The sequence below is a fragment of the Rhinatrema bivittatum genome, chromosome 9, assembly GCF_901001135.1.
Source record: "Rhinatrema bivittatum chromosome 9, aRhiBiv1.1, whole genome shotgun sequence".
Taxonomy (NCBI): Eukaryota; Metazoa; Chordata; class Amphibia; order Gymnophiona; family Rhinatrematidae; genus Rhinatrema; species Rhinatrema bivittatum.
The window spans coordinates 166928509-166942433 of record NC_042623.1 but is presented as its reverse complement, the minus strand read 5'-3'; the positions used below and the strand labels follow the sequence as shown (position 1 = coordinate 166942433).

General features: G+C 48.5%; 1 protein-coding gene across 1 annotated transcript in view; it reads right to left on the bottom strand.

Moving 5' to 3' along the window:
• CROCC2 (ciliary rootlet coiled-coil, rootletin family member 2) overlaps positions 1–13925 on the bottom strand; it is a 505095-nt gene that overhangs the window by 9982 nt on the left and 481188 nt on the right. Inside the window, 2 exon segments of the mRNA XM_029616014.1 lie at positions 12883–13062; positions 13672–13803. Of these exon segments, the coding sequence (XP_029471874.1) occupies positions 12883–13062; positions 13672–13803 (312 nt within the window).

The following is a 13925-nucleotide window of genomic DNA, read 5'->3' as shown; positions in this document are numbered from 1 at the left end:
CCAGGTAGAATAGGAGAAGCTCTGAGATAGGGAGAACAGGCCCTCGAGGAGCAACTACCTGATCCCTTAAAGCAGAGAGACTCCGAGATATTGTACTCACACAGCGATTCCACTAGATGAGAGGTCTGGCACTGGAACAGAGGGCAGGCCCTCGAGGAGCGAGTACCTGGTTCCAGGGAAGCAATACTGTGGAATAGATGTACTCACAGATGGAAACTGTTAGTGAAGTCTTCCAAGTAGAAAGGGTTGTAGATACAGGCAGCAACTCAGGGAACATGGGCCCTCGAGGAGCGAGTACCGGTTTCCTGATAGCATCTGAAAGAAGCAGAAGAGGCCCCTGAGGAGCGGGTACCCCGTTAGCAATAAGAGTTCCAGATAACGCTGGAGTGGCAGAGTAGCTTTGGTACGGAGAGCGAATCCCATCCATAGAGTTCTGGTTGCTAATTCAATTAGCTAGCAAAAGTTGTAGGCTTAAATATCCGGGGAGCGTGACATCATCTCAGGGGGACGCCCTTGAGGTTCGCGCCAACGAGGAAATAAAGATGAGGGCGGCGCGCGCATGCCCTATAGTACCTTGGAGGAGCATGGCAGGAAGCAGCTCCAAAGCTGGTCCGGGGACACCGGAGAGGACGGCAGACAGATGCCGCGGCAGCCAGTAGTCCGAGTGAGCGGGAGGAACCGCAAGAAGAGTGAGGTAGGCGGGGCGAAGCTGTCGTAGACCGACGATCGCAACAGCCGATGAGAATTTACAGGAGTAAAAGGAACAAGGAACTACATTATCAAAGGCAGTACGTTGACTTAAGACAGCCCCAGCCCCAATGGCGGAGGCGTCAACTTCGACTAGAAATGGAAGAGTCGGATCTGGGTGGTGTTGATAGTACCCCTTATGGAAGGCTTCCTTCAAACGATGGAAGGTGGTAATGGCTTCATGTGGCCAGTTCTGTGTGTTTTGGCCTTTATGGGTCAAGGCTGTCAAAGGAGCAGCCAGTATCGAATAATGTGGGATGAAGTGACGATAGTAGTTGAGGAATCCTAAGAAGCGCTGAAGCGCTTTGAGTCCCACTGGCTGTGGCCAATCCCGGATTCCCTTTAATTTAGCTGGATCCATGGAGAAGCCTTGCTGAGAGATTATATAGCCAAGGAAAGGCAAACTGGACTTATTTAACAGACAGTTGTCCAATTTCGCACATCGGCGTGATGAATGTCAAGATCTCTGGGAAAGACAAGGATATCGTCCAGATAAGCCACAACTTTGGTGTACAATAGATCTCTAAAAATTTCGTTCATCATTCGTTGGAATACTGCAGGTGCATTACAGAGGCCAAAGGGCATCACCAAGTATTCGTAGTGACCATCCCTGGTGTTAAAAGCAGTTTTCCAGATGTCATCGGGGCAGAGTCTCACCAGGTTATATGCCCCGCGTAAATCCAGCTAAGTGAAGATGGAGGCACCCTGAAGGCAGTCGAACAATTCAGAAATCAGCGGTAAGGGATATTTATCCTTATGGGTGATGGCGTTTAGGCTGTAGTAGTCAATACACAGCCTAAGTGACCCATCTTTCTTGGTCACAAAAAAGAATCCAACCTCAGCGAGTGATGGAGATGGGTGAATAAAACCTTTTGCAAGATTTTCCTGAATATATTCAGTCATTGCCTTTGTCTCAGGTAATGACATAGGATAGGTGCGTCCACGAGGAGGCGTGGTCCCAGGAAGGAGATCGATTGGGCAATCAAACCTTTGGAGAGGCGGAAGGAGGTCAGCCTTCTGTTTAGAGAACACGTCCTCATAGGCAGCATACGGAGCAGGTACACCAGAGGATGTAGTAGCCAGGGGAGATGGTATTACCTTTTGGAGGCAGGACTGATGGCAAATGGGACCCCATTCTACTAGTTACAATGAGGTCCAGTTGAATTGGGGGGAATGCTTCTGTAGCCAGGGAAGCCCACGTACTATAGGGTGGATAGACTTATCCAATACTAGTAATTCAAGTTCCACGATATGTAAAGCCCTAGTACGTAACTGGACATATTTCGTAGTCAAGGACATTCGGACGGGAAGCGGCTCTCCGTAGATGGAAGCAATGCATAAAGACGTATCGAGCGAATGGATTTTTATACCCAAAAGCTGCACAAGGTCTTTAAGGATAAAATTACCTCCTGCTCCGGAATCAACCAGATCAAAAACCGGGAAAGACCAAGAGTCCCAGATTAAGGTAACTGGTACTGATAATTGAGGGGCTGGAAAGGTTGCAACCTACTGAACTCGGGCCAAGGAGTTTCCCGGACGGATTGGGAAAGTCTGTAGATGGTGGCCAGGTGCTCCACAATACAGACACAGGCCAGTTTGTCTCTGCCAGAGGTACTCTTCTGGTGTCAGCCGCCCATGACCCAACTGCATAGTTCTTCTGCTTTGACCACTCTAGTGTCACTGCAAGATGCAGGTTTGGTAAGTGGTGGTGAGTGGAAGCGAACCCGCAAATGGTTCTTGGGCATCCGACTCTCCCGGTGACGCTCTTGAAGACGATGGTCAATTCGATCTGCCAAATCTATAAGGTCCTCCAGAGAGGAAGGGAGCTCCCGTGCAGCCAACTCATCTTTTAGCTGCGGAGAGAGTCCATCCAGGTAGACAGCTCAGAGGCAGTCTTCTTGCCAAGCGAGCTTGGTAGCCAAAGTCCGAAACTCAATGGTATAATCAAAAAGTCTTCTTTGTCCTTGATGGAGATGTAGTAAGCTGGTGCTTGCCATGGCATGTCACCCAGGATCATCAAAGGTCCATCTGAAAACAGCCACAATCTGAGCCAGCTCCTTCAACAAGGAATCCGAGCATTCCCACAGGGGGGAAGCCCAGGCCAGGGCATTCCCTTCAAGGCGGGATAGGATGAACGTGACTTTCGTCAACTCGTCCTGGAAGACGGAAGGCTGCAGAGCAAATTGCATGTAGCACTGGTTTATGAACCCTCTGCAGAGTCTGGAGTCACCATTGAAGCTTGGATGTGCTAGAAATGCCAACAAGACTCAAGGCATGTGGTTGTGGAAGAGGAGGAGCCTGGTTAGAGTCAGACTCACTAGGACGGTCATTAAGACAGGTATGAAGGTGTCCGATGGAGGCGGCTAGTGCCTCCAGGAATTGCTGCTGTTCTTGAACCTTGGATTCCAGGTCCGTTATGGCCTGGAGAGCACGCGGCTCCACGGAGTCCATGGCCTTTGCAACCTATTGCATTGGATGGTGGACTCTTGGGCTGAGGTGGGGTCGACGCAACCCGTAGGCAAGGACCTACTGGTCCCCACTGACAGCAGGTGGAGTAGGCTTAAGCTAGAGGCCGCTGGAGCTTCACTTATACCAGCCCTCGTTCCCCTTGAGTTGAGCCTTTGGGTGCCGGGGTCGGCAGGACTTAGGTGGGCCTCGGGGTTAGCTAGAGATGAGATGTGATTCAGCCCAGAGATAGCAGCCGGTAGATGGCATAGTCCTATCCTGGACTGGATTCGGTACTGGAACTCAGGCGCCAAAGAAACAATGAATAACTGGTGGCGTTCAAACAAAGGAAGGCCTAAGCCTTGTAAGTCCACATCCAGAGGAGGCATCACTGACAGGTTAGGATCAGAGTTGGTGGCGAGTGGAAGTTGTGGCAAGCAGCGTAGAACTCTGGACACAGGAAAGTCTGTAGCGTAGTCATTCAAAGCAAGGGGTAGGGCACAGAGAAGGCAGGCGTGGTCAATCAAGGCAGTGGTCAGGGCATGAAGAAGGCAGGTGTAGTCAATCAAGGCAATGGTCAGGGCACGGAGATGGCAGACATGCTCAGGCATTGCGGAGGTCCGGGGCTGGAGAGAAGCTAAAGAGTAGTCAAGTGTAGCAGAGGTCCGGGGCTGGAGAGAAGCTGAAAAGTAGTCAGGCGTTGCAGAGGTCAAATCCAGAGAGTCAGTCCAACACATAGACGAAACAGGAGTAAGGAGAACAGGAACCGGGAACTATAGGAAAACAGGAACACCACAATGAGATGATTCTAGGATCAGCAATGAGTACTCGGAGTATGAGGAGACCTGTTGAAAAGGCAATGCTATGGAGCGAGGCCTGAGCTTTTATACGCTGAAGAGTCTGTCAGCATCCGGGTCCGCGGCCAGGTTCCCGCCGCGGGCCCTTTAAAAGAATCAATGATGCGCGTGCGCCTAGGAAGGGGCACGCGCTGATGGCGGCATTCTCTGCGGGTCACACAGAGAGGCCCGACGAACAGGGACATCTTGGCTGGCAACACTGGGTAGCGTGCCAGGGCCGGAGGCACTAGAGGGAACCTGAGGTCGGAGCTGGTGGCCCACTGCTGCCAGTGAAGAGGAACCAGGAGCTGGAGTCCATCTGAAAAGGTGAGAGGGCTGTGTTGCGGGGCTGCCGCAGGCGGCATGCGTAACAGGATTAATTCTTGCAATTCAGTTACTGTTTGGGCAGCAGTAACCGCTACCAAAAATAAAACTTTCCAAGAAAGGAATCTTAGTTCTGACATTCCTAAGGGCTGAAATGGGGGTTTCATGATTTGAGCTAGGACTACATTCAGATCCTAAGGATCTTTAATTGGAGGTTCCATATATGTGAGATCTTTCATAAATTTGGCAAAAGTAGGCTGATGAGGAATAGGAACATCTTCCAAATTCTCATGGTATGCTGCTTTGGCACTAACATGAACTCTGACTGAGTTAGCAGACACTGAAGTGGGAGAGTGTACTCGCTGTCATCTCCAAAAACATTGGCCACCTTCCTTTTGGGTTGAGTTCTTGGGTGCTGACAGCCAGAAGAACCTAAACAGGAAAAACAGGAAACACAACGAAATACACTAAGGCAATGTATGACCAACCTGAAGATACAAAAGCACCTATAGAAGTGGCATAGGACCACTGCAGGAAGACTAAAAGCACAAGACACATGCTGGAGTAGGATAAGACCACCCAAAATTGCTGGACACACGAAGCAATCTAGGATCAGATAGGAATGATTGGTACACGAAGCATCTAAGACCAAGGTAAGGAGCAAGATAGGACCACAAAAGATAAGACCAAGCTCTGGCAACGTGCAGACTGAAAACCTAGAATATATATATATGTGTTCAGACAGGAACACAATGGCCACCAGCAGGAAGTGTGGGCCATAGAGCTAGGAAGACTAATCAGACAATGCCAGGAGCCCACTGAGGCCCTCTGGTGGTAGGAGGCAAGACATGTCCATCATGCCTCATACTACCAATATAATTTGACCTTCCTCCCTTCTTACTTTTTTAAATCAGTTCTTGAAGTGAGTGGAATTGAGGGAAATCCATAAAAAGTCCTAGATTCCATTGAATTGAGAAAGTATCCCCTGCCAAAATGTCTTTTGTTAGCCTCCTGGAGCAGTATATGGGCAACTGAATGTTGAGGCATGTTGCAAAGAGGTCTATTTGTAGAGTGCCCAAAAATTAAAAGCATTTCTGTGCTATGTGTTCATGTAGTGATCATTTGTGTGGTTGCATCGAATAACTTTATCTGTCTACTGATGCTAGGTCCCTAGAAGATAAGACAGCTAGGAATGAAATTTCTTGGGAATTTGCCAATTGTTTAGGTTTCTAGGGAAAGTTTATAATAATCTATTCTATCGTGTTTATTAGTATAAAACATTACCACCCGGTTCTCTGTTTGGATCAACACCATCTTGTTCTTTAATCATAGAATGCATATTTTCAGAGCATTGAAGATTTCTCTCAGTTATATATGGTGGACTTGAAGGGACTTCTTTTCTTGTGAGCACATTCCTTAAGAGAAGACATTTCTCAGATGACAGAAGACATTTCCAAACAGAGAACCTTGATAGTAGAATCTGTTATCAGAAACTCAACTTGTAAAAGGTAACTTTTAAAATTGTGTTAATCTATGGCTGCATTGATAATGTGGAATCTAAAACTATTGCAAGGTTATATGCCTTATCAGAGAAATGGATTGTAGCACCTTCTATCTGTAATTGACGGTTTGTGTTAGGTTTTTGTGAACCCTTGGGAAGTAGTGTTTCCTTCCACAGGTGGAACCCCCACCAAACCCTCAGGAGCTTAACTTGAATCCAAGTGTCTTACCTTGTCACTGACAGCTGGCAGGACCTCAGAAGTCCCGAAGCAGGGACAGGCCTAGAAGCAGGCAAATGGTTCGCAGGCGGTAAACAGCAGGTCCAGAACCAGGCAAAGGGGCGAGTTAGGTGGCAAACAGCAAGTCCAAAAACAGGTGAAGAATCAAAGCAGATAGCAAAATAGCAAGTCCAGAACCAGGTGAAGGATCGAAGCAGACAGCAAAATAGCAAGTCCAGAAACAGGCGAAGGGTCGAGGCAGGCAGCAAACAGCAAGTCCCAGGAGCCAGGCGAAGTCAGAACCAAACTGGAGTCGAAATCAGGGACAGGGACACCAGGGAGAACCACGAGGAGTAACCAGGGGAAAAGAAGAGCACAGAAACACAGCAACACAGAGAGAACTGGAGCAGCAGGAAAAGCAGATTCACAGAAGCCTGTTGCCAAAGTGAGGAACAGCAGGAAGAATGGCCCTTTAAATATTCGCTACCATTGATGTCCTACCCTGGAACTTCCGGTGGCAATGCATAAAGTCAGGGGGCGGTAGAATGCAAGCATCTGCCATGCAGGCAGAAGGGAACTACTGCTGCAGCTGGAGCCTGGTGGCAGCATTCAGAGCGGTGGGGGAGTGCCATAGCCAGGTAAGTCTCATGGTGGAGGCACGTTCTGACAGTACCTCCCCTGCAAGGTCCCCCTCCCTGCCTCCTAGGTCTGGGTTTTAATGGAAACTATTGATGAAATTCGTGAATAAGCTGAGGGGCTTGAATGTTGCTGGCGGGCTCTCAAGATTTCTCCTTAGGGCCGTAACCTTTCTAGGAAAAGTGGTATTGCAGCTCTTTCCTTACTCTCCTGACATCGAGGATCTCGGCCACCTCATATTGTGTGTCATCTTCGAGAATCATGGGGGGAGGTCGTGGCGGCTGTCTAGATGACCAAGACAAAATTGCAGGCTTGAGGAGAGAAACATGGAATATGTCATGGATTCAAAACATGGATGCTAGTTTGAGCTTATATGCCACATTTTCAAAATGTCGAAGTACTTGAAAAGGTCCCACAAAGTGAGGAGAGAATTTCAGCGAAGGCATTCGCAATTGGAGGTTATGGCTAAATAAGAGTTCTCCTGGTCAGAATTGCAGAGTAGGACATCGTTTTTTATCAGCCTGTTTTTTGGATTGAGAGGCAGCCTGTTCCAGGAGTTGATGTGTGGTCTGCTAAAGATTGTGAAGTTCTTGGCTAGCGAGACTGGCGGCGGGGAAGGTTGATGGTGTGGCTATTGCTATTAGTACCTGTGGATGTTATCCAAAAACTAGGTAGAATGGCGAAGTTCCCATAGCTTGGTTAACATGATTATTGTGGCTCATCTCTGGCTAAGAAACAAGGAGGACCAGTTGTCCTGACATTGGTTCATGTAACATCGCAAAAAGGTTTTGAGTGATTGTTTAATGCATTCTGCTAATCCGTTTGACTGAGGGTGGTATGCCGAGGAGAAACGAGATGGATTCTGAACTTTTTCCATAAGCCCTTCCAGCAACGAGTGATAAACTGAACCCCACAGTCAGATAGGATGTGGTGAAGGAGACCGTGTAAATGGAACACATGCTAGACAAACAATTGTCCTTTCGCACCGAGGATATCTCCCCAAGGCCTATTGCCCAGGAGGGAAGGGTTAGGTCGGCCATCGTAGTTGGTGATTCGATTATTAGGAATGTAGACAGCTGGGTGGCTGGTGGGCGTGAGGATCGCCTGGTAACATGCCTACCTGGTGCGAAGGTGGCAGACCTCACGCGTCACCTAGATAGGATTTTAGACAGTGCTGGGGAGGAGCCGGCTGTCGTGGTACATGTGGGCACCAACGACATACGAAAATGTGGGAGGGAGGTTCTGGAAGCCAAATTTAGACTCTTAGGTAGAAAGCTTAAATCCAGAACCTCCAGGGTAGCATTCTCTGAAATGCTCTCTGTTTCATGCGCAGGTCACCAGAGGCAGGCAGAGCTCCAGAGTCTCAATGCGTGGATGAGACGATGGTGCAAAGAAGAGGGATTCAGTTTTGTTAGGAACTGGGGAACCTTTGGGGAAGGGGGAGTCTTTCCGAAGGGATGGGCTCCAGCTTAACCAGGGTGGAACCAGACTGCTGGCACTAACTTTTAAAAAGGAGATAGAAATGTTTGTATGCTAATGCCAGAAGTCTAAGAAGTAAGATGGGAGAATTAGAATGTATAGCAGTGAATGATGATATAGACTTAATTGGCATCTCAGAGACATGGTGGAAGGAGGACAACCAATGGGACAGTGCTATACCGGTATAGTTGGTTCTTCTCCAAGGAAAAACTCATGGGAAGTAAGATCTGCGAGGGGAGCCTGAGTGACCTAGGTTGTCCTCATCCACCAACCCTAGGTCCAAGAATTTTCTGCCTTGAGGGGATAAGAAGCTGCCCAGTGACCAAGGCTGGCATAGTAAAGGCAGAGGTTGAGTTGCTGACGTTCCTTGGGAGAGATCCTGAGGCTATCTACTTGCAAGAGTTCCTCAGATGAGGTTCTAGATTCCAGGGGCTTGGCTGGAAGAACTGGGCGTTGGAAGGTGGGGTCTAGTTGGACTGGTTGACAGGTTGAAGCCTTCTCCCAGAACTGTTCCTGGAACTGTAGGTCCAGACGGATTGCCAGCCGAATAAAATCTTTCAACGAGTCTGGAGGCTCTTGTCCAGCCAACTCATCTTTTATATTTTTGGATAGTCCTTTCCAGAAGATTGCCATAAGGCTATCTTTTCCCTACTGTAATTCAGAAGCCAGGGTTTGGAACTATACAGCATTCTCCCCAACAGAATGAGGTCCTTGATGGATCTGTAATAGATAAGAAGCTGAAGGCGGAACATCCTGGTTTGTCGAATACCAGACAAAAATCCTGGAGGAAATGATCCAAATCTTCCAATAGAGGATCCTCTCACTCTCAAAGTGGGGGAAGCCCAAGCCAAGTCAAAGCCTTTGAGAAGGGATAGAATGAAAGTAACCTTCATCTTGTCAGCAGGGAGCCGAGAATCCTGAAGTGAAAAGTGCATGTGGCACTGGTTAATAAATCCTCTGCATTGTTGAGGATTTCCAATGAATCATGGAGGAGGTGGTAATCGAAGAACAGAACTCACTGGTGGTATGAGAGGAGCTGGTGCCAGTGCTGGTACAGAGAGAAAATCAATTCGTGCCACAAGTCTTTCAAGGACCCCTGATACCTGGTCCAATACGCCTTTTGTTGCTGGACCTGAGTTGCCAGTCCAGGAATGGCTTGTAAGGCTGTCAGGTCCACTAGGTCCATGGCCTTGGCAAACTGTTAGGTTTACATGAACCCTTGGGCAGTAGTGTCTCACTTCCACAGGTGGAACCCCCACTGAACCGTCAGGCGCTTAACTTGAATCTAAGTGTCTTATCTTGGCGCTGACAACTGGCAGGACCTCAAAAGTCCTGAAGCAGGGACAGGCCTAGAAGCAGGTGAATGGTCCGCAGAAGGTAAAAGGCAAGTCCAGAATCAGGTGAAGGGTCGAGGCAGGCAGCAAACAGCAAATCCAGAAACAGGCAAAGGATCGAGGCAGGTGGCAAACAGAAAGTCCTGAACCAGGCAAGGGTCAAGGCAGGCAGCAAACAGCAAGTCCCATGAGCCAGGCGAAGTCAGAACCAAACTGGAGTTGAAAACAGGGACAGGAATACCAGGGTGGACCACAAGGCACAGATGAGGAGTAACCAGGGGAGAAGGAGAGCACAGGAAGACAGCAACACAGAGAGAACTGGAGCAGTAGGAAAAGCAGACTCACTGAAGCCTATTGCCAAGGTGAGGAACAGAAGGAAGAAGTATTTGCTGCCACTGATGTCCTACCACGAAACTTCCTTCAGCAGCACATAAGGTCGGGATTCGGCAACATGCAAGCACCTGCTGTGCCGGCAGGAGGGAGCTGCTGCTGCAATCAGCGGCAGCGTTTGGAGTGGCGTGGGAGCACCATAGCCAGTTAAGTCCCACGGCGGGGGCGCATTCTGACAGTATGATGATGTGGGCAAAGTATGACTAAGCCACCAATTTTGTACAATATCATACATCCAGGAATTAAGTGCATTGATGCATGTGGCTAGTCAGGTTAGAGAACTAGCTAGATCAGGATAAACCAGGACAAAAAGCTGAACATTATCAGCAGAGATTCTGTAATTAACATTAAAGTGGCAATAAGGGAACCCAATAACTGCAGATAAATGTTGATCAAAATCATCAAAAGGGCAGATTGAGGCACTCTACAATTCATTCATTCATTCATTTATTATATTTATATCCCACCCCTCCAAAGTTCAGGGTGGGTTACAAAGAATTTAAGGCCTTCCAGGTGGGAAACATTTTCACCAATTCTAACTTGAAAAAGTCAGTTTCTGAAAAGTATTCTAGACCACTGTACAACATTCTCACCAATTCCCAGGGAATACAACCTCTCAAGGGAGAGTGTGTCAGATCTTGCAGACAATTCAAGTAATATGATGATCACATCATTCCCTTTCTTGAAGTTGGAAAGAATGAAATCCTCTATAGATAGTAATGTTGCGATTGGCAGTCTGTAGGCTGCCCCACTGACCGCCACTCTTACCTCCAGCCCGGCCCAAGTTGCGGCAGGACGCTAAGAGCACATGCGGCGGGACGCCGACGCGACTTTCTCCGAGCTGACCGAGCCATCCTCCGATGCAGCAAGATGCCACTGATGACTTCTTAATAGAGCGTCCTTCATAGGCACATGCGCCTCTCCTTGGGCTTTAAAGGGACCGCAACGGGAAAAGCCTTGTGGCCCTTGAAGATGACATCACTAGTACCACCCTATAAAAGAGCAGCTCTGAACAGCAACTTGCCTTGGGAACAGGTCTCCCTACTGCTTTGTAGTGCGAGTTACCTCAGCGGTCCTGTCTCTGCATTCTCCAATTCTTGTGATCTTCAGTTCTAGTTCCTCATTTTCATCTTCAGTTCCAGTTTCTGTGTCTTCATCTTCAGTTCTCGTGGTCAGTCCTTCAGTGTTCCACAATTCCTCATCTGCCCTTCTGTTCTGCCCCTCTCCTTTCTGCTCTGCCTATCCGTCCCACCTTCCCTTTGGAAGGATACCTGGAATTGACCACAGCTTGCTTACTGGACCTCCCTGTCTGCCTCTGATCACAGCCTGTCTCAGGATACGCCTAGTCCCAGTCTGCTCTGACCCTGCTACGTCGAAGAATCTTTGCTGTCTGCAAAGGCTCCCTCCTAAGACCTGCCGGCCCTGACACCCGAAGGCTCAACTCGAGGGGAACAAGTGTTGGTAAAGGCAAAGCTGTGGTTAGGCTTGTGCTTTGTCCCGGTCTGCCTGCCGACAGTCGGGATCTACAGGGCTCCTCCCTGCAAGTTGCATCAACCCTGCCTTGGTCCCAGCGTCCACGCCCGCAACAAGTAATAATGAGTCTGTGCTATGTCCTGTGTGCTATGTTCCTAACTATTATGAGGAAGTGATACCTATTGGGATGGTTGGTGCCTATTAAAGGGGGCTATTGTCTTATTGCTTATACAAGAGTGGGAGGAGATGCCTATCAGCGGGATTTCTGCCTATCAGGGGTACTGCTTATTGGGGGAAAAGGGGTTATTGACTATATATAATGCCTGACAAAGAACTGATGGTGTGATGGTGCTCAACGAGCCGGATTTTAAAAGGGTTACGCGCATAAGGTACGCGCGTAACCCTTTTAAAATGCCCCTGCGTGCGCCGAGCCTATTTTGCATAGGCTCGGCAGCGTGCTCAAGCCCCGGGATGCGCGTAAGTCCTGGGGCTTGCAAAAAGGGGTGGTCGGGGGCGTGGCCAGGGGGAGTGGTGTAAGCTCGGGGGCGTGTGGGCGATCTGGGGGCGTGGCCGAGTGCCCCGACACAGCGGCCTGTGTCGGGGCCTGCTGCGCCAGCAGAAAGCCGGCGTGCTTAAGTTACTACTGCCCGGAGGCAGGCGTAACTTTTCGAATAAAGGTAGGGGGGGTTTAGATAGGGCCGGGGGGGTGGGTTAGGTAGGGGAAGGGAGGGGAAGGTGCGGGGGGGTGGAAGGAAAGTTCCCTCTGAGGCCACTCCGATTTCGGAGAGGCCTCGGAGGGAACGGGCAGCGCGCGCAGGGCTCGGCGCGCGCAAGGTGCACAAATGTGCACCCCCTTGCGCGTGCCGACCCCGGATTTATAAGAAACTCGCGGCTACGCACGTATCCTATAAAATCCAGCGTACTTTTGTTTGCGCCTGGTGCGCGAACAAAAGTACGTGCTCGCGTAGATTTATAAAATCTACCCCAATGTGTGTGTAGGGGGAAAGGGTTGGGGAGGGATGCACTTACTGTTCTCCAGGTTTGGAGGACAAGTAAGTCTCCATGCATAAGCATCCTAAAGTGAAAGGGCCAGTTAGCAGGGGAGATTTTGGACTGCGGTTACCGTGAATGCTAAACATTTTTGTGTAACTGTCCAAATTAGTACCAAGGCCCTGCTATTGAGTTCAAGTTTTACCACACCCTTAGTAAAACTTTTTACATAGCAAATTGCATCCTGTTTTAATGTGCATGTAAAAATGATACTAAAATACATGGTAAAACTATTTTATTGCATAGGCCCATTTGTCTTTCTCACACCTGGTAATCTAACAGCTTATAAGTAATTGTTCACTTCAGAGGGGACTGAGCCTTCAATGCTTGCAATGTTATCTTTGAACACCTGTGCTGAGATGCTGAGATGCAGCACAGATGATTAGTGTGTAGTTTTCACTACCATCAGCCTCATATTATCCCATGGCCCCTCATCCTTCTCTCCTTTACCTGCTCCTCCAGAGTCTTCACTCTCTGCTTGTGCGCCCTCTCTCGTGAGTCCATGGTCCTCTCTGCCTGGAGCTGAGTACTTCGCAGCCTCTCTGTCTCTAGTTCAAGGTCCTGCTGGTGCCGACATGTCACTTCCATTAGGCGCTGAGTATGTGCCCGTTCCAGGTCCGCTATCTGTGCCTAGCATCAGAGCCAAAGCATTCATCAGCCTAAAAAACCCCTTCTTAGATGTTGCTATTCCCCACCTCCTTTCTACTAAACCCAGGTTAAAAACCAAACTTTGGAGCTTTAGTATCATTGTGTGTGTGTGTCAGTGAGGGTCAGGCAGGTCACAGAAGTTTTCTTTTGAACACTTTAAACTGGTACCGATTAGGGAGAAGGAGAGTGGTCAGAGTACTAACTTATGGAATCAGCAGAACTCTTTGGATAAAAATTTGACTCTTTGCACATCTGTTTACTCCTTGCTTAAGTTCAAAACAAATCTCTTTCTTCTTGTGTCTTAAGTTTATTCAATGGTCATTGGGGAAAAAACAAAACAAGAGCAGGTTTCATTTTATCCTACTGTATAACTTCCAAGAAGTACATGTTTTCTCCAGGGTTATAAACACTAGAATTTGCTTCTAAACTACTATAATTAAAAATGGCAATAGATGCTAGAAAAATCCACATTATTACTAATATTCTCAAATCATGACAAGCAGGTGCATGCGACTCTGTTATCACCCATCCTCTGCTGATATTTGCTATGCCCCCATGAATGGCATTAATCTTGACTCACGGAGTCCTGACCTGCAGTTGCTGGTTCTGCCTCTGGTAATCAGCCAATTCCTGTTCCAAACTGGTCAGTGATTGATCCAGTTGCCCTCTCTGTGCACTGAGACGCAGGGCATCACCCTCTTTCCTCAGCTTCTCACGTTCTGCCTACAAAGAGGATGAAACATATCAATGTCTTATTGCCAGTGGCAAGGGTGGAGCACTGCAGCGTGGCTCCAGGATTGCTGATTAGAAGGATTGGAGCTTTGAAGTCTTAGAGATCCTGAATT